The sequence below is a fragment of the Maylandia zebra genome, linkage group LG19 (genome assembly GCF_041146795.1).
Source record: "Maylandia zebra isolate NMK-2024a linkage group LG19, Mzebra_GT3a, whole genome shotgun sequence".
In the NCBI taxonomy this organism is placed as follows: domain Eukaryota; kingdom Metazoa; phylum Chordata; class Actinopteri; order Cichliformes; family Cichlidae; genus Maylandia; species Maylandia zebra.
Window position 1 is genome coordinate 22,094,561 of NC_135185.1, and position 20,448 is coordinate 22,115,008.

Sequence of the window (20,448 nt, forward strand, 5' to 3'; positions counted from 1 at the left end):
ATATGTTACTTTGTTAAAATGACAGTGTGATGTAAAGTACAAATTAACAGAGAATATAACAGAACCACATCACTCATCACCTTGAAGTCTGAGCATGATTGTGATCAGCAGTGAAGTCAGTAACATCATCATCATTATGAAAAATCTCACTGTCAGAGACTCTGCACAGATGTTTCCCGCTGGTTCTTCTTAAACTGGTTTAGGATCAGTGAAGCGCAGCAAGCATTCAAAACAGAACCTACAAACAAATACCTGTTTGTGTGTGTGTGTGTGTGTGTGTGTGTGTGTGTGTGTGTGTGTGTGTGTGTGTGTGTGTGTGTGTGTGTGTGTGAGAGAGAGAGAGAGAGAGAGAGAGAGAGAGAGAGAGAGAGAGAGAGACTAGTTATTCTCATTGCAGTTGAAAACTCTACACCCGCAGCCTTCAGCCAAAGTGAAGAAATTTTTTATGCAGCCATGAATCATTGTGTAAACACTTCACTACCATGGTAACCCACAGTAATAATCTGCAGCATCTACTGCCTGAAGATCACTGGTGGATGAAGTGTACTGAGAACCAGATCTACTGCCTTGGAGTCAAGATGGAGTTCCTGAGTTTGGGAGGCTGTCCAGGTTTCTAAAGGTACTAAGTCCAGCAACTCCCTGTGGTGCTGACGGTCACAGTCCCTTACAGGCTTGGCTTAACAGAGTCAGAAAACTTTTGGCAAATGACTTTGAAATGAGGACTAAAATGATGTGAATCTTGAGGAAAAAACAACAGAAAATGTATCAGGTTAAATCAGAGAAAGATGAGCAGCACAAACAGAATTAAAAACAAACAAATAAAAAAACTCTCACCTTGACTCAGAAAGCCAAACATTATAACCTGAGTTACTGGAAACATCACTTGACCCTGACCACTGCTCAGAGTAGAGCTTCAGCAGTTACACTGCGACCCAGTGTTTTCTGTTTTTGTTTTAAGTTTTATTCTGGGAATTGTGACTTTCTGTCTTGTATTTCCTCTTTTACCTCTTTTAAAACACCCACGTCCAGTGTTCAGTGTTTTGGGTTTTGCATCACTGTTGTCTTGTCTAATTAGGTTCAGCTGTGTCTCCCTCCTGTCTGCCATTTTCTTGTTACTTTTGTGTGTATATTTAGTGCGTGGTTACCTCTGTTCTTCGTTGCCGTTACATGTATTCCGTTACTCCCCAACACTGGAGGCTATAAGCAGATTCTGTTTCTGTGCTGTGATGAGCTCTGAAACATGATTGAAACTCTTCAAATAAGCCTGCAGATGATCTGTTAGCTGTTTGACAACTACTCTTTCAAGAATGTTTGAGATGAAAGAAAGCTAAGACTAATTAGCTAAGACTGCTGGGTCAAGAGAAGGCTTTTTAAGTAACTGTTTAACTACTGCCAGCTTGAAGGCCTGTGGTACATAGCCGATTACTTTAGACAGGCTGATCATGTTTAACTCATTTTTCTGTGATTTTGTTTTTTAACAGGTTCATCAGGTCACTAATGTAACAAAGCTGAATAATTATTTCACTTTGCATTTCACACACAAATTTTCTCTCGTGCAAACACGATATTGGTTTGACTGTATGGGTTTTGTTTTGAATGATTGCCAGTTTTACCAGTTTAAGAAAAGTTCATCTTTAATCATCAGTGATATACAGGCTGTAGATACTGGAGAGTGTTTTGCTGACTCTAACCTCACTAAGTACAAATTACAGATTTAGGTTGAATGATTGTGTTACATGAATTTTGTCTGAATTTTGAAATAGGGATTTTAAAAATTCTTACACCAAGTTATGTTCTGTTCACATTTCCTGACAAAGGTGGCTGTTTAAATATAATAATGATAATAGTAATAATAATATTAAAGGTCATGTTACGTTTACAATGTAACATGATCTGTAAAATTGCTGATCATGCTAAAAGCATGTCCAACATGTTCCAGCAGTTCCACCATGACTCCCATCACCATCCTCATTCACACTCTGACTTACAACTGTTTAATAGATCAGAAATACTTTAAACACAGAAAATAATTTCATCACCAAAAACCCAGATTAGCGCTCATATAAATTCATAAATTTGCAGGCACTATGTTAGTCTTGCAGATATAAGCATATTTTTGGCGTTAAATAAAGACATAGTGCATTATCATTCATCACAATGTTCAGTCAAAATTTAATTTTACAAATTTGAGGCAAAAATGTAAGTGCATAAAATGAAATTGTATGCAGATACAAGTGCATCTATTTTCTTTTCCAATCCAGGGTGCTGTTGACAGAAAACACAATATTGCTTTTACTTTTTAAACTCGAGGAAATGTTTGCAGAATATGCCTGCATTTGTAGCTGTAAAAAATACTTTTACAATTTTTACTAGTTGTTTGAGTTAGACCTACTCACCAATCACTGATCGTGCACTGTGGCACAATCAAAAAATAACTCTCACTTGGTCGTAATTTCGCTTAAATTCACAAGAGGGCAGTGTTGACGTAAACTAGGATTGCAAAGGGAAGGTAGGGGTCTGCTCGAAAAAGTAACGTTTTCCATTTGCGACACAGGTGAGTGCAGATATACGGAGGTGAAATACACCAAGCGTTACAAAAGCAAATGCACAGCGTGTGAGGTCTTGTGCAGGATTTCTTACTTGGAGTGTGTGACTGAACTGGTGATTCCACCATAAGTTAAACAACCACAAAATATTTGCTGGAGGCTTAGTGGAGCTTCTATTACGTTTTTACAATAAAGAGGTTTCCGCGTTCTTACGGGAAGTTGATCTTTGGTCAGTGCGGAAGGGAAGTTTAACTAGCCTACGTTCTAACTAAGGTGCTTCCAGGCGCACGTCGTTTTATCAGATAGATTGTCTTTACTTTGCATAGACCCACAGAGGCTTCGCGATTCATTTATCATTATGTCATCTTTGCTTTAACGCATCCGCACCTGGCGTCGATTATTGCGCGCTCTCTTCTCTCGGCTTATATAGGCTACTCTGAAAATGAGTGATCCGAGAACAAACTGTTTAAAAACAGCACTTCAGTTGACTTCTCAACTAATGTTGGTAGGTGAGACTTTTTCAGCCTTGCTACAGTTTTTACTGTATTATCTTGTATTCTCCTTCCAATCATATTACCAAAATTAACTTTATTAGAGTGATTAATAGGGTTTTTACTTTTGCCAAGTGTTGATTCTTTCTTCTGTTTAAAATAGTAAATACAGTATTTAAAAAAAAAAGCTACTGATATAAAAGATGTTGTTTGCGATTTTACATGTAAACCTTAGTGCCGAGTCACATGTCACGCGACAGAGAAGGTCATGTGAGAAACAGGAACTACAGAAAAATCAGAGTAAGGGAGAGTGGAAGATTTATTATTATATTTCTTTTTATAATCATGCCTGTTAAAAAACGTATTTGTACATTTTAACAGTCCATGTTTACTTCCCTTTATTTTATTTTATTTTATTGTTACACAGTGCAAACCTATGATTAGTTCTGTGGTAACTGTATGAGTTTTTTAACAAAGTTAGTAACATAAAAAACAAGCTACACACCTGAGAACAGTAGAAAGAACCAATGCTCTCCTCGTTCTTCAAATAATTCATTTTAAGCCATTCATATTTGAATTTTCCTCTGAATTTCCTGGACAAAAGAATAAGGAACATGTATAACTGCTGTGAGTTATTTTTTAAATTTGATCATACCTCTGTGATTTTCTTGAAACAGTGTTGAATTAAATTAACGCACAGTTATAACAGCTAGGGTAAGCCAACAGCAATGCATCAGTGGGTGGAAGGTTGCCAGCTGAATTCCAAGAACTATGATGTGAGGCATGTAGCCCAACTGGTGTAGTAACACTTCTGTAGCTGCTAGGTTAGAAAGCTTCCAGGTGAAAATAGGTTTGAACAAAGTATCTTGTAAAAGAAAGAGTTATTCTCTTTGGACACGTTGTTGTGTGTACGATGAAACCAGAAGAGTTGGCAGATATTGAGCTTAGCAAAGATGGCTTGGCAAAACAGGAGACCTCTTACTAAGTTATTGTCATAAAGAAAAGATGTGTGGTTATCTGTGGTGATAACCCATGAAGCTGTATATAGCATGTGTAAATATAACTTTTATAATTTCTTATTCTAATTTATCAGGCAGTGGGGATACTGGTGTGGCTGAATGGAGTTTACCTGCTGATAAAGTATGGAGAGAATAGCCGCTTTTTTTCAGAGTCCTACATGACCCTGACAGTTTTGGTCATAGTCACTAGTGCTGCGTTGCTATTGGTCACCGGATGCCTCGGCTCCTGGGTGAGCCTCAAGGATTCCATCTGTCTACAGGGACTGGTGAGGCTGTCAGTCTGTTTGTGACTGTGATTATCTCTATGTGTATGTAGTGTTTGGAGTTTACATAAAAAAGTGTTTTCTTCTCCAGTTTGTTTACCTCCTAGTTGTGGTCTTTTGTGTGAAAAGTACGGCTTCAGCACTGGCTTATTTCCACTCAGTGACGGTATGTAAGATTACTTAAAAATTAATAAGCATTGGACAATTGTGCTTTCATGATAAAAGAAGATTATTCTTGGGATAAAGAGGCATATGTGTTTTTGCTCCTTGTCTCTTCCAACTTTTTCTTTAGCTGGATACAGAGATGGCTCCCTTCAGTGGAGTGTTTGAGAGCTACACCGGCAGCAGCGAGGACTCCAATTCTCGATCTGTGGATGCTATGCAAGAGGAGGTTTGTACTTTAATATGTCACATGGACATGACTATGAATCCCTACAAAAGCTTTTTTTTGTTGTTGTTGTTGTTGTAAAACTTGTGTAGCTTGTGCAGCAGTAATACTAAAACAACAGCTATATCTTCTAAATAGATGATGTTTTAAAAATCAAAATATATAATCTTTCCTTAATGGAAATTTTCACTCAAGAGGATATTTAGGTATTGACTGAAAGCGTCCCATAAGATGCCTATAAAGTGCTATAATTTTCAGCCCTGATCTGCTTTACCTCATCCAGAAAAATCAGGCTTAAAGTAAGTTGTCCATAATACATGGACAAATGTATTATGGTCAGATATAATACATGATATATTAAGAAATTCTAATAAAAAACAAATCCTGTTCATACTCATGTCAATCAAATATAATATATGTACATTTTGACAGTTTCCACTGTCTTTTACTAACTTGTGGTGATTTTTTTTGGTCTCCGTTAGCTCAAATGTTGTGGTGTGAAGAACTACACGGACTGGCTGGAAACCACCTGGTTTAATAAAAGTGGAGGGCTCAGGTTTCCTTACAGTTGCTGCAACGTTACTTTCCCCACTTGTAATGGCACTGTTTACCAGCCATGGCAAATTTACACACAGGTAGACATGTGCATCCTGATAAATTCATCAAGCTTCTTCATGAAGGTTTGATTAGACCCATATGATTCTCTGATTTTCTTGTTCATTGACTCAATCTTTCAGGGCTGCCAAGAGGAGCTGTCGAAGGTCATACAGTTTGCGCTGAAAATGGACATGTGGAGCTCCCTATTAGTTTATGTGGTGGAGGTTTGAAAGACTTTAAACATTTCTGAACTGCATATTGTGTATACATTGCATATAAAATGCACACCTGAAAGAAAAATGAAACACTGGGAGACTGTTATCATGAGAGCAAGCTTTAATCTTATCTTTAATTTTAGTTTGGCCAAATATTTAGCACAATATCTAATATGTAAATTCAATTTTATTTATACAGCGCCAAATCACAACAACAGTCACCTCAAGGTGGTTTATATTGTAAGGGAGACACTATAATAATACATACAGAGAAAAACCAAACAATCATATGACCCCCTATGAGCAAGTACTTTGGCGACAGTGGGAAGGAAAGACTCCCTTTTAACAGGAAGAAACCTCCAGCAGGCCAGGCTCAGGGAAGGGTGGCCATCTTTCTTCCACATGCCTTGGAAGAGAAAAAGAGATTAATAACCAGTATGATGTCAGAAAATAGACAAATGCACAACAAAATTTCCAAAGCCTGGACTGACATATTGAATTGACCTATTTTGTCAAACAAAAAAATCTAAAATCCAACTCAATTAGTAGCAACCTTTTAACATTAAGGACTGTTTACAAAGATGTGCTGCCAGCTGGATGCCGAGTAAAGCTCAACAACTTTCAGGTCCTAAGCTTGTGACATTGGAAATAACATTTCACTGCGCACCATTATCACTGCCTGTGTGGAAGTCCATTTGACATATAGTGTTATTTATTCCATTGGCAAAATAAAAATGTTGTTTAAAGCAGTCGTTAAAAACATGAACAATAATTTGATAGTTTTTTATTAAAATCTTTAAAATGTGTCACATTTTAATGAATATTTAAACTTTTCACACTCCATTTTCTCTACATCACACATGTTAACTAAGGTGGTTAACAACATAAAAGCTCATCTGTTACAATGATGAATCCACCTAAACATCTTCTGCATCATGCAATTTATAAATGATTTTACTTCATTTAGTGGTGTTAGATTGAGCTTTTAATCATAAATTCTTACACATGTTTAACACAGGCTGCAGAAGGTGATTATTTGCCAATAACCAAAATCCTGCTCTTTTTCTTTCTTCTCCTGCAGATTGGGTTGTTTGTGATGGTGAAACAGCTCATGAGAACAAATAGATCTACGAGGTACCAAGTACTGGAGAAAAACTAAAGATGCTCTAATGGATGGAAGATCACTACACTTTGAATAGATATAGTTCAAATGTCAAAACTATTGAGTCATTTGCCGGTACACTATGAAACATGTAAAACTGGAGAAAGTCGTTTTGTGTAATACATGTACAGATGTCTATTGTTATCACTGGATTGTCTGTCACCAAAAGACTGACAGTTTTTTGCAATAAACATTAGAATCAGAATACTTTAATAATCCCTAAAGAACTTATGTAATTATGTAAACATACTGCAGAACTGGCCTGTGTGGACTTCTGGCCTGACAAAATGTAGGCAAAGATGGGGCAAAGGGCTTAGAGATATATCCTAAATTAGGTTTGATCAATATGAGTTACTGTCAGACTTTTTTTGGCCTACAGAGAGCTGGCACATTTCTGCTATAGCTCTCTCAAGCAATATTTGTGTTGAGTGTGTGTGGTTGAATTGTGGTAAGTTTGTATCTTGATTGTCAGTGCATTACTGTATGTGGAGAATTCCATCACTGCCTGTGTAATAATGTTTTGTTATTAGACTGAAAGTGGTGCATACAGAATTACTTTATAAAAGAAATATAAATGAAGTGGAAACTAATTGTATACTTTACATTGCATTTAGCAATTTAAGCTTCTCTGCACTGATATTCACATGTGATCCCTATCCCTATGGTCACTAAATTGTGACATGGACTTTTAAGATATAATAATATTTTTCAACAAGTCAACCAACAAACTATTTTTCGTTTTCCTTAAGACCCAGAGAAATATTCACCCTTTGCCAAAACCTGGGGTTTGTCCATTTGATGTAGATGAAAAATAAACCTAATGATGCCATTGTTGGAAAGCCAAATTATTGTTATTTTATTTTCTATTTTATATAGACGTGCCTTTAACAATAATGCCCTCTGATCAAAGAAGCTTGGTTATCCCTTATTTATCAAGTGCCTCATCATGTGAGCCAAGGTGTGAAAAAAGGTGTGGATCATTACCACCAGATGTTTCGGCTGAACCACTGTGAGATCCTATCATGTGATCTTTTTTTTTTTTTTTTTTTTTTTTTTCTAAATGACATCAGAAACAGCAGTATGCGACATTACGTGATGGCAGAGCTTCAGTTCATCCTTTGTCATTTTTTTTTTTTTTTTTTTTTTTTTTTTTTTTTTTTAAATAAATAGGACAGGGGGAATGAATGAGAGAGAGAGGGGGAGAGAAAGAAAGAAAACCCAAAGGGGAGAAGAGACGGTGAGAAGGGGGGGGAAGAGAGAGAGAAAAAAAAAAAAAAAAAAAACTCCTGGGTCACCTGTATGGAGAAAAAACAAACAAACAAACAAACAAAAACAAACAGAGGAGACAGCAAACAACAAAGAGCAACATAATAATAGAGAAAACAAAGCACCATCACAATAAACTAGCTAGTCATAGATATCAATATTTACTAAATAATAAACGATATTGTGCAGCACGCAAGATAGACAGCGCACAGTGTGCTTTGAGGCAGCAGCCAAGAAAGCTTTAGTCCGCGTCTGTGAATACCCATGTGTGCATACCTGTGTGGATCAGCATGCTTGCATTCCAAAGGTTTCTCCATGTAATGATCTGCTAGGGAGTGTGGGGGGGCCACAGCCCCGTCCTCCAGGGTGTGAAGCGGGTATGGAGGAGATCAAAACTCCAGACATCCAGAGGCCCCCAGAACACAAGAGACCATGGAAGACCAACAGAGGGGCAGCCGCGCCACTGTTCCAGTAAGAGCTGAGGAGAGTCCCAGATGAGGGCTCGCCCAGCAGCCGCGGAGCAGAAGTCAGGGGGAGTTGCAGTGACGCGCCCGTGAGCTCCGCCGGCCCCCAGCTGCGCCTGAGTGACCGAGCCCTAGGCCGAGAGGCCGGGGGCACCCCACCTCCAAAGGGGCCCGAGCGAGCCCCAGGCCCCAGGCCCCGACAAGCGGCCGCCAAGGAGTGAGCCGGTGTGCACCCGGACACCCACCCCCAGACACAAAGAACCACCAACACACCGACACCTGAGGGAGTCCGCCACCGGCAGGGGAAGTGGTGGTGGGTGGAGATAGGCCTCCAAACCTTGGAGGGCCTGAGGTGTCCCCAGAGAGGTGGCGTCTGATACCCAGCCTGACATATAGACACAGACATACAGGCACACACAGACACAAACATCCATTCCCACCCTCATGCTCTCCTATCATGTGATCTATTGAGGTCACCTGACACAGGAATGTAATGTCATGTATTTTTTTTTTAATACTGTATAGATTTTCCTTACTAATTTACTTTTTGCTGCAAATGATTAGCTATTTCAAACTCCACTAAGTAAAAAAGGGCAACTTTTCTGAAAAGTTTTTATGTTGGATTTGCATGCTGGGAATTTAGTTACTTGTACTTCTTAATCCTATACTCCCAGTCATTTGTCTGAAATGTCCGAACCTGTCAAAATAAACAATTTGGTTTTCCAGTATAGTAAGCCAGGTGAGAGTCATTTTAAATTATGTTAAGCAAGCAAAGAAAAATGCTCAAAATGCTCAAAAAAAGAAGGGGAGGAGAGGGCAGTGTGAGTGTAGTGCTAGGACTTTGGATGTGAGCAGCGCTGGAAATTAGCACAAAACATGAAGTTCTGATGGATGAGTAGCTTGTGTTTTTGTACTCATACTGTAATAGTTTGTGTGTGTGTGTGTGTGTGTGTGTGTGTGTGTGTGTGTGTGTGTGTGTGTGTGTGTGAGAGAGAGAGAGAGAGAGAGAGAGAGAGAGAGAGAGAGAATATAAGATGCTGTGTTTTAGGGCCCAAGAAAATATCTGCCTGTGGCAATTTTTCATTACGGCTTGGGGTCAGTTTTTGTGGGAAGGTTATAAGGTTTATAAGCCAATAAGACTCCCTAATGTCAAGTATTTATTTTAAAGGGTTAAAAACGGAAAATAAAAATACACGTTACCTCCTTACAAAGATGTTTTAATGATAATATTATTAATAAAAATATAATAAATAATAAAAAACATAGATAAATATAATTACAAAATTGGAAGGATTGATGTTTATTATCATTGTTGATGTTGTTGTTGTTATAATTATTGCTGAATTTAGAATTAAGTCGAAATTTCGAGATAAATCGTGAAATATTATTTTGAGATTAAATCTCAAATAGTATAGGAAAAAAATCTAAATTATTTTAGTTTATTTTCAAAATAGTAATATAATATTTCGTTTTTCGCATACTCCTCGGTAATCTCTTCATCTCTAGAGTATTTGTGTTTTTATGTGTTGCAGCATGCCTTTCATGGGGTCCGGAGTTTATTCAAATTAATCATATCTACAGAGGAAATATTTTTAGCTTTGATCGAACTAGCCATACTGGATGCGGATCCCACCGTCGTCTCCTGCAGAGGCGTGCCGATTTAACAGCTCGTCTTTCAGATCCGTGAGGGGGCGTGGCTGTTTCCGTCACTTAGCTTCGTTCTGGGTTCCTTCGTTACGTGAGGCCGACTTGGAGGGAAGTGGACGTTGCCAAGAAGAAAAGAAATAGGCGAAGGGAGCAGAAACAGCAAAAAGCACCACTTAAAAGCTGGTAAGAGCTTTCATGGTAACAAATGCTTCCACGGAGTCGTCTAGCCTTTGCTTCGATATTTCGACGTGCAAAGGTTTGTCAAAGGCAAATGACTGCCATGCCGCTTTCGCGGCCTGTATAGCTGTTGGCTAGCGTTAGCCTCTGTGGCCTGTTAGCAGGCCGCTGGGGTTTCGGCACAGGGACAGAAAAGCATTCATGTGACGCTCTCAAAAATGGGGCAGCGGTGCTTTGTGTTAGCTATCCGGCGTCGGTGTCACTTTACTTTTCACATTGCGACCTATTACGGACCCTTATAACATTTAAGTTAGAATAAGAAATTTACCTTCTGTTTGCTAATCCCGATGTACACATTTGTCATCGTAATCATTGTAAGCACAGAAAAGCGTGGAGTATGCAGCTCACTAGTTTGCTAATGCTATAAAATTTTGCTAGCCGGGCCCGTGCACGTTTCCGATTTAGATTTTGAGCTCGCGAGTCGATGTGTTGTTCACCCGTGTGTTTAAAACAAAAGTGCAGTATTAAAGCGGAGTCACTGTAGAAATTAATCTAAGATTTCTCAATAGTGCTTTTTTTTTTTATTTTAGCCGCGTTAAATAGTGAGCACAGTAGCTCGCAGTTCCCTTGTTCTTGGAAGCTGTTCATTCAAATATTGCACATTCAAATTCTGATCTAACGCTGCTGCTACATCAGCTCCGCTCCATATCCGACTGGATAATATGGAAAAAAAAAAATACTAGTGCGCTAGCCCAGTTTTTCATCAGGATTACTTGTGTTCATTGAAAAGATGTAAGAGCGCCTTTAATTGAAACTTTCCATGCTTTAACAGTTAATATTCAGCAACTGCTCTAAAACGATTTATCTTGCACGGCAGTTCGGCTTGTCTGGACTCTTTAAGTTGTTATGTGGTGAATAGTTGTTTTGTTTTTTTGGGTTTTTTTTGTATTCCCTTACCCCTGTCTTTGCAGAGTCAACAAACCATTTCTGTTCTCACAATAGTTTGGTTTTATTTGGAGGTTATGTTAGGAAAATAAAATTTGATCCAAAAGTTATCTATCCGTTTCCTATAAAAGATGTGTTTCACAGGAGATAAGAGTGGGATTGGCTGGTGACCTCCATGTATGCCCATTTTGTGAGACCCAATGTTTAATCAATCAGAATCAGAATACTTTATTGATCCCTGGGGGAAATTATTTTTTGTTACAGTGCTCCATTTTAAACCAACATTAAGACAAGACAGACAATACACTAACTAAGAATAACTTTACTGCTAAACTATATCTATCATATAGATAGATAGATAGATATGAGAGAGAGAGATGCATTTAATGTAAAATTAATTGCACTTTTTATGGTCTCTTTACACAATGTGCATACCAGTCCAGTTTGTGACTTCATTCATAGGCGCCCCATGTGAGAAACAAAGTAAACAGGAGAGCATTTAAGCTGGGAGAGCTGCCTCCTTTAAAGCATTATAGACAATCTGGTAGCATGATTTTTCAAGGAATTTGTAGAGCTTTAATGTCCAATACAAGGTTCTGTATTATAAGATGTGCTGCATCTTAATGTCATCTTGATCAGATTGTAGGTTTAAGATAAGATAACCTTTATTAGTCCCACACGTGGGAAATTTGTTTTGTCACAGCAGGAAGTGGACAGTGCAAAAGTTATGAGGCAAAAATTAGAATACAATAAGAATAAATACAGTACACAACTGTACAGAATAGAATAAAATACTATATACAGTAGAATAAAATAAAATAAATATACAATAAGATAAAAATAGAATACAAATACAAATACTATATACAACTGAGTAAAAATACAACGATGACAGAAAGGATTATTGCACTTAGTATTATTATTGCATGTTATTTGCTTGTTGAGTTGCCCTGACGTTGTTTGATATTTGTTTTTTCTCCGCGTAGCTTCAGGAGCAGTGAAGTGTCTTCATGGCAGTTCGTCGAGGACACATTAAGTATATGAAAGTGAGTACGAATGCCAGCTTTCATTTCAGTGAGTACTGTAGTATCTGACCATATTGTTTGGCAGTATGGTCAGTGTACAACATATTAATGGCATCAATTACAACTTAAAGCAAGTTGGCTGTTATATAGTAACAGCGTAACAAGTTTGTAAAAGATAATAAAAATCCAAAAGGCACACTGCAATTCAAGCAAATAATCAAAAGTTATCAGCCAGACACACAAACAATATTATGTAGCTGAAATATTGACTCTTGGCCCAATCGCATTTCAGTCTTCAACTAGTGTATTCTGTAGTGCGGGCTGTGAAAACAACAATTGAATTGGTATTTAAAAAAAATAATTTTAAGACATTTTCTAGTCATCTAAAATAATGTTAGTCCTATCAAATGTGTCATAAGACCACATTGCAGATAATTCGTGTTAGACATAATCATGAGGATTAACGTTAGGTACCAGCTTTGTTATGTTTTTAAAATGTGCATATTCATGTTAGCTTAGTGTAAATCACTGCTTTGACATAGGTAAAGTTTACATCCATTCACATCTTTGTCTAATATATTTGGGATTATGACTTAATTGTATTCCAGTATTTACTATCCTTTCTAGACACTTACAAGCAGTATGAATGGTCTTGGCCTTTTTGACCAGAAAGTCCCAGGATTAATGAAGTTAAGGGAACTAAAGTGTGAATTCAAAGTCTCTTTTGCACCTAACAATTGGTGTCTCTACTGTACTTGACAGACTGGGATATAAAGTGAATCACACACAGGAAAGTTGAAAAGTTGTTTGGTAGGTATTTGGCATTTGCTTTCTATTACAGTTTCGGCTTCCGATGATTACAGAAACAAACAAGAAAAATCACATTTCTTTTCATACTCTCTTGTGGGAACCTGGTCTGCTGTGTGCTGTCACTCAGCCTGTGGCTGCCATGCAGATCACCTGAGACAAGTTTGCTTTAGGCAAACAGGGACCACTATTTCTCTTTAGGTGACAGGCTTTATGGTCAAAAATTGCCACGTTATAAGAGTCATGGACTTTGAATGATGGATAATTAAACTTCAAATAAATCTTCTGAAAAAGACACATGTTTTAAGTCCGGTAGATGGATAAGTGATGGATAACTAAGATTACCGTGTTGACTACAATAATCAGATTTTACTTGGCGTGACCTCCTTTTCTTATTAACCGTATAGTTGAAAAGGAGGCATCTGGATCTTGTACAGGAGCTTTTTGTTCATTTGGTGCAAACCTTTTTTTTTTTTTCTTTAATTCTAGTAACTATCAAAACTGTCCAGTATGCCCACTATTATTACTAATTTTTACTGCATCATTTTGTTTAATAAATAGTTCAAAATCTAAAGGTTACTACAGGTCACGTACTTGCAGTTAACGGCCTGGGGTAAACTTCCAAATGACCGTCTTCTGTAAGTAATTAAATCGGTTTCAGCAGCAGTTCTGTTCTACCCAACGTGCTTACCTTGTTTTGTGTTTTCGGCCCACCTGGCTGACTTGCAGGAGGTGTATGACATGTCGAACGGTTATGAAGACCACATGGGAGGGGATGAGGGGAAGGATGCCAAGACCAACCTGATCGTGAACTACCTCCCTCAGAACATGACGCAGGATGAGCTGCGGAGCCTCTTCAGCAGCATTGGGGAGGTGGAGTCTGCCAAGCTAATAAGAGACAAAGTTGCAGGTATGCAAAGTTTTGAAGCAATAAATCATGTCAGATCAGATCCAAACAAGATCTTGGATTAAATAGAAAAGGATTCCTGTTAGACTTGGCCAAAAATACATGCTGTGGCATTGCCAGACCATGTCGAGGTGGAGATTTGTCTTATAATAATTTTATTTATTTGGACGCTGTTTATTAATGGCCTGTTTTCTGCCCTCAGTGATTCTGTAACTTTTATTTGAGAGATCTCCCAAATTTATTTCCTGCCCACGCTGGGAAGTAGTTTCCTGAACATTTTTGATTATCATAGCCTTGTTTTATTGATTCCAACCAGCCCAGCCCTGTTTAATTGTTTATTCTAGCATGCAATGTTTGAGATTTGTTTTTATTTTTAATATTTATTTGTTTGCAGATTTTTTTGAACTATAAAACGTTTTTTTGTTTTATTTTATTGTTTTCCTTTTTTTTCTCTAGGCCACAGTTTAGGGTACGGATTTGTTAACTATCTTAACCCTAGTGATGCAGAAAGAGCTATCAGTACACTGAATGGACTAAGGCTACAGTCCAAAACTATCAAGGTAACGTGCAATAAGGTGTTCTACAATTCTCAAAGCAAAGATGTTATGTCATTTAACTTTGCTGTGGCTCTTGTGCTGTCCGCTATCTAGCTAGTACATGTCAGCCCGAGGAAAGAAATACTGCTTTTAACGCTCACTTACTGCCCTATCTTATAAGTCTCTGGTGTTTGACTTTAATTCAACTTATTTTATTTGACACATTCTGTCACAGTAAGTGTATTAAATGTATTTAATTTTCAAAATGATCAATTTGATTTCTTTTTTTATCACTGTAATGTTCTGTTGCTTCTGATCCTCCCCCTCACCCATTTTTGTTTTATTTATTTTTTTTACTCAGACCAAAAACTTGATGTCTAAAACAACCAGATTATTTTGTAGTTTTTTAATCCAAAATGTTGCTTTCTGATGGACAGACACAGCAGTGTTCAGCTGAATAAAAAGATGTATAAATATGACCAAACCACTGCTATATTAATCTCTGTTCAATCAAACTACTGTTTAGATGTTTTACTTTGGCAATTCTTTTTCAATTTCTGCATGCATATCAGAGTTTTAATCAGGCGTTTGTTGCTTCCTGTCGCCAGGTGTCATATGCACGGCCCAGCTCGGACACAATAAAGGATGCTAACCTGTACATCAGCGGACTTCCCAAGAACATGACCCAGAAGGACGTGGAGGACATGTTCTCACGTTACGGGCATATCATAAATTCCCGGGTACTTGTTGATCAAGGTACAGGTACGCAAGGTGAATGGCTTCCTTGCTTTTTTTTTCCAAAAATTTTGTTGAAATTAAATAAACAGTTTGTTTTTACAAAGTGATATCAGTTACTGCTAAGTAGCTAAATGCAGTTCATGCGGCTTGTATCGGAGTAGGTGGTTACAGCTGCTCTCTCAAACCTAGGTTCATCCCGTGGAGTGGCTTTTATCCGTTTTGACAAGCGTGCAGAAGCGGAGGAGGCTGTCAAAAACCTAAATGGTCAAAAGCCACCAGGAGCCTCTGAGCCAATCACAGTAAAATTTGCAGCCAACCCAAACCAGGTGAAGAACACACAGCTCCTCTCTCAGCTCTACCACAACCAATCCCGACGCTTTGGAGGACCCTTACACCACCAGGCACAGCGGTTTAGGTGAGGGAAGAGCTACATACATATAAACTGAATGGTGCTGATGCTTGAAATGCTACCATTTTTATATTTCATTGATTATCTAAGAAAAAAAAACAATAATCAGTCACGTTATCATTCTTAGTAACAGCAAGTATGCTAAATACTCTCACTTTCAGGTTTTCTCCCATGGGTGTCGATCACATGAGCAGCATGGGAGGCGTCAGTGTCCCTGGAAACTCCACCTCTGGCTGGTGCATCTTTATATACAACCTAGGCCAGGACGCAGACGAGAGCATCCTGTGGCAGATGTTCGGTCCCTTTGGTGCCGTGACGAATGTCAAGGTCATCCGAGATTTCAACACCAACAAGTGCAAAGGCTTCGGCTTCGTTACCATGACAAACTACGAGGAGGCCGCCATGGCCATCGCCAGCCTGAATGGCTACCGGCTTGGAGACAAGATACTGCAAGTGTCCTTTAAGACCAGCAAGGGCCACAAGTAGAATAAGCCGGACAATCAGGTGTAGAAGAAAGCGGGAAGTAACCCATGTCAGGCTTTTATTGCAGAAAGCTTAAGTTTTCAATGTTAGACACACCAGTTTCAGTTTCATCATATTCAGAGTTAAGTGACATGTTCACTCTTCTGCACCTTTGTAATTGTCTCAAAAGTGTCTAAGGTTTTCTTTTCTTTTCTCCATTGTTGTTTGTTTGGGGTTCAAGGACACTCAATTTTAATTTGGAGTGGATGGAGAGGCTAAAATCCCAAATTACCACCAACATTTTTTTGTGAAACTTATCTCAAAAACTAAAATCCTGTCTATATGTGTTGCATGTAAAGCTGTAGGAACTGCATAAAGGAGGCAAACCAATGATTCTTAGCAGTGCACTAAAAACAAACAAATCAGAACATTGTAAAAGATCCCAAGTGTGAACTTTTCAATGAATGATTTGGTGTAAAGATAGGGTTAAAGACTGCCCTCCCCCTTTTAATGAGACAGTTTTACTGCGGAAGAGCAGTGCTCTGTCCTGGCTCCTCATCACAAGTAGAAATAGATGCCTTAAACGATCATACAGTGGACATCCAGTAGACCTTTTAACTACTCACTACTACAAGTCAGTCTAAGAGCATAGCACTTTTAGCCAGCCAGCTTTAGGTTGCTCTGTATATCAGTCCTTTTGATGGTAATCTATTACTTCTGTATACCTTCCAGGCAGGTTTAAGAGTTCTTAAAAGAAACAGTGAGCCCTAGAAGGGAAATGTTTGTTTTGTTATCCATATGTAAAGTGTCTTTAATTATAAGTTGTTTGATGCGAGTTGCAAATGAACCCCAGTCAGTGAGTCACAAATTAAAATGGACCAAAGGCAGGGAGAGATACTGATAACCTCGCAAGAGTTTTTCTAAGCAGATGTTCAAGATAAATATTTTGGAGCCCAACTAATACTGGATTCTCATTGGCCAATGTTTGGTTTTTTTTTTTTTTTTTTTTTTGTTCACCATAATCTGCAGATACTTAAAACCTCTGTGATTAAGCTGAGATTTACAGCTATCAGCTGAGCTCTAGTTATTAATTTTTTTTCTTTTGTTCTTTTGATGAGGTACTAATTATTTACACATAATACTGATTCTTACTGAGAGCAATGCCACTAGCTGTTTGCTGATCTGTTGATTTTTGTTTTGTTTTTTTTCCTTTTCCTTTTGAGTTTATTTTCTTTTGATTATATTTCTTTGTAGATTCATACAGTTTTGTTACCGTATTAAGTTACAAACTTGTTTTAACGAGTGCTTATCTCGAATGGCCTTTGTTATGGATTTCAGTTTAGATTTAATTTTCTTCCTTTCTTTTGTTTTGCTTGTTTCCCTTTGAACATAAACCATTAAATTTTATTTTGTTTTGCTGCAAGTTTTGTTTGGTTTGTTTGTTTGATTTTTTTATTTTATTTACCCTTTTAGAATTGTTTTTCAGTTTTGTTTTATTTCCCTCGGTAGCAAATTTAGAGCGCTCCTAACACTTATCAAGCAAAAGTTTCTTCACTGGAAGCTTTTACACTTTTGAGATGTTAACAACTTATGGACCAATGTAGGTTGAGAGGATTTGATGCTACTTAAACAAAACCGATATTTTAAGGCAAGTAAGCATCTGTTAGATGTTTTCCACAATGATTTTTGAAACATGACACAAGTTTAACTGCAGAAGAACAGCAAACTGAATCAGTCTGTTGGCACTGCTGATAGTTTTGCTGCCTGTAGTTAATCCGATTTCAGTATCATCAATAGACATCTGGCTGTATGAAGCTGCTTTTAATATCTGGCTGTTAGTTTTGTATTCACACTAAATTGTCCACTTGTCAGTGTAGGTATCTAATGAAACTAGTGATTGTACACAAGCTAGTTTCCATATTTTAACTAGAAGTGTCAAAGATTTAGGCTTTTAAAACCAAACGCACTGCTTTGATCTTTAATGGAGATTACTTTTTACCACATGGCTTTGTTCACCTATTAGTAAAAGACTCACCCAGTTAGAAAAGAACTATGTCCACCTTTGTGTATGTTTCTTTAAAAATGCCGTTAGCATCGGTGCTGCAGTTGTTCTGATTCAAGCTCAGCAGGAGTTAAAAAGCATAACACTTGGAGATGTATTTCTAAGAATATACTTGGCTACAAAACTTGTTCAAAATTTTTCAGATTCTGTTTTAAAACTGTTTTTCTCCCTCCCCAGCAATAATTAAGCTGACACTTGAGAATATAGTTAAAATTGTCTGGCCCATCATAAAGGAATGCTCACATTGTGAGCTTGAAACTTTGGTCTTATTGTGCATCTTGATTTAGTATCTCCATGTTGTTATTATTGTGTCAGGATCCTTAACTTTGTGCAATATTTCATGACTTGCTCAGTGCAGGTAATAGACATTTGTTATAGTCATCGACTGTCATTTTGGGTTTTTTTTAAAAATATATAAAATTTTCTATTGACGTTACTGTGTAGTTATGTTGGCAGTCTAGTTTGGTTTGCATGAAAGGTGCAAGTGCGTTTAAGGGGCAGTGAAAATAAACTGCATTCCGCCTTAATTTATAAGAGGAAATAGTGTATTTTACATCAGAGGAGGCGCATTTATTTATTTGACAGTGTTTGTGGTCATACTTGATACTTATTGCAGTGTTTTTAATGGATTGTTTTGTTTTCTTGGTTTTGAACACTTTTGACACTAAGCTGAAGTCCGTTAAATGTCTTCTAACATTTCAATAAAAACATGGTGGCTTTAAAAAAAAATTAAAGGAAAATTAAATGTGTATTTAGAAGCTTGTTGTGGATTTGATCTACGTGATTCTCTTGAAAAAAGATGAGTAGATGTGCACTTGCACTTTTATGTACATGTTACTGAAGTTAGTGTTGCTGTGATATGACAGTATTGTTGCACATTCTTGGAAATCTGGAGATGTGATTTAATAGTAGACTTGACATGTAGATCGGAGTTGGAACCTTCTGCAACCAGATGGTGGGGACAGTGAGCAGAGTCTATCCTGAAGCTTATTTTTTCTGCAGCTCTTTGTCTCAGTTTTCCTTCAACTTTAAAATTAAAGCCAAAAATTGAGTTTTCTAAAGTAGAATATGAATATACAATTTCAGACACCTACACATATTTAAAAAAAAAAAAACAAAAAAAAAACAGCTTCTTCAAAATGGCTTGGAAAGGAAAGAGAAAATTGAAACCAGTCTGGCTATTCTGTTTTTAGTGACTTTGGAATGCTAAAAACTCTTTTATTCAGATATAAATAGCTAAGTTGTAGCAAATTGTCATTTCAAGCAGGACCCTTTTTCTGTTTTGAGACTCGCATCCTTTTCAGAAGAACTCGCACTTGTGAGCGATGATGTTTGAAAGCTTGAAGTGAAAACTTTTCTTGGCAGTGAAATATGGTACAGGATGACCAGCATACAAGACAGTGCATGGGCTCATCCTGAACAACAACCAGCTAGAAGAATGCCAGAAATGGTGGTTTTATTTTACGTTTTTACTCCCCAGGCCTTGGTTTGGATGGATATGGTCCATTTTGAATTCGAATTACCAAAACGTAAAGCATTGTCTTTGTCTTTTTGTTATTTAAATAATAAAAATTAAACCAAAATGCTGAAATGGTGTTTGTGGAAAATTGAAAGCGCATCCTTACTGCTTCCACAGGAACTAAGACGGTAAGCAGCTCTGTACAAAGTTTTGACAAATTGCTGGTCTTGGGGTATTCATGTTGCCACAGAGGAAAGACCTCAGCAATGATCTTACAATGATCTTAGAAGCAATTGTTGCTGCCCATCAATGTGGGGATGTCTGTCAAAATCCAACTGTTAATGTGTTTAGAGTGTGGGATTAATCCCTGGCCTTTGATTATACTTTTTTATTTTTAAGACCTAAGTTGTGCTCCTGAGCCACTAATTTTTGCTGCCCTGTACCAGTAATTTTTTCAAGTGACTGCATCTTTGTACATAAATCAGTGCACTGTTGGATCATTCAATGCTAATTACCCCAGAGGGAGCTTTCAGTCACAAAACTAACAATTGGCCTTTTTGTAGACAACAGAGGTTTTCTAGAAACTTACTAAATCTTGCCCTAAATATCATGACAGCTTTGATCAATTATTTTGTGCTTGTCAACTTTCTTGCATGAAATATTCTATAAAATCCAACTAAATTTCAAGCTAAGTGTACAGAATTTATTTATTTGTCTTAGAAAAAAGGGGAAAAAAGGAAAGTTGAGCACATAAATTCATACATAACAATTTTTTTAAGTCATTGCTACTTAAGGTGGTTATGCAAGCTGTTGAATCACTGGGTGCACTTAGTTTTTCACACACTGCTTCTGCATTTTGGTTT

General features: G+C 37.6%; 2 protein-coding genes and 1 gene segment (V, D, J or C); 2 read left to right on the forward strand and 1 right to left on the reverse strand.

Annotated features, from left to right (window-relative positions):
- LOC105941099 (Ig kappa chain V region Mem5-like) overlaps positions 1-20,448 on the reverse strand; it is a 48,004-nt gene that overhangs the window by 11,916 nt on the left and 15,640 nt on the right.
- tspan37 (tetraspanin 37) lies at positions 553-7,526 on the forward strand. Its single transcript, XM_004540243.5, has 7 exons — positions 553-619; positions 4,131-4,322; positions 4,411-4,485; positions 4,612-4,710; positions 5,190-5,342; positions 5,445-5,528; positions 6,601-7,526. The coding sequence occupies exons 2-7, from the start codon at positions 4,215-4,217 to the stop codon at positions 6,676-6,678; spliced, it is 597 nt and encodes a 198-aa protein (XP_004540300.2). The 5' UTR covers positions 553-619; positions 4,131-4,214; the 3' UTR covers positions 6,679-7,526.
- Positions 10,087-18,888, forward strand: elavl1a (ELAV like RNA binding protein 1a). 6 transcript variants are annotated; one of them, XM_076877316.1, is made up of 8 exons: positions 10,109-10,241; positions 12,167-12,226; positions 12,968-13,015; positions 13,742-13,922; positions 14,376-14,479; positions 15,064-15,226; positions 15,383-15,608; positions 15,764-18,888. In XM_076877316.1, the coding sequence occupies exons 4-8, from the start codon at positions 13,754-13,756 to the stop codon at positions 16,086-16,088; spliced, it is 987 nt and encodes a 328-aa protein (XP_076733431.1). In that variant the 5' UTR covers positions 10,109-10,241; positions 12,167-12,226; positions 12,968-13,015; positions 13,742-13,753; the 3' UTR covers positions 16,089-18,888. The 6 variants fall into 6 exon arrangements, with proteins under 6 accessions (XP_012777501.1, XP_012777504.1, XP_012777507.1 ...); XM_012922047.4 differs by lacking the exon at positions 12,968-13,015 and having other exon boundaries at positions 10,087-10,241; positions 13,730-13,922; XM_012922050.4 differs by lacking the exon at positions 12,968-13,015 and having other exon boundaries at positions 10,087-10,241; positions 13,730-13,922; positions 15,064-15,217.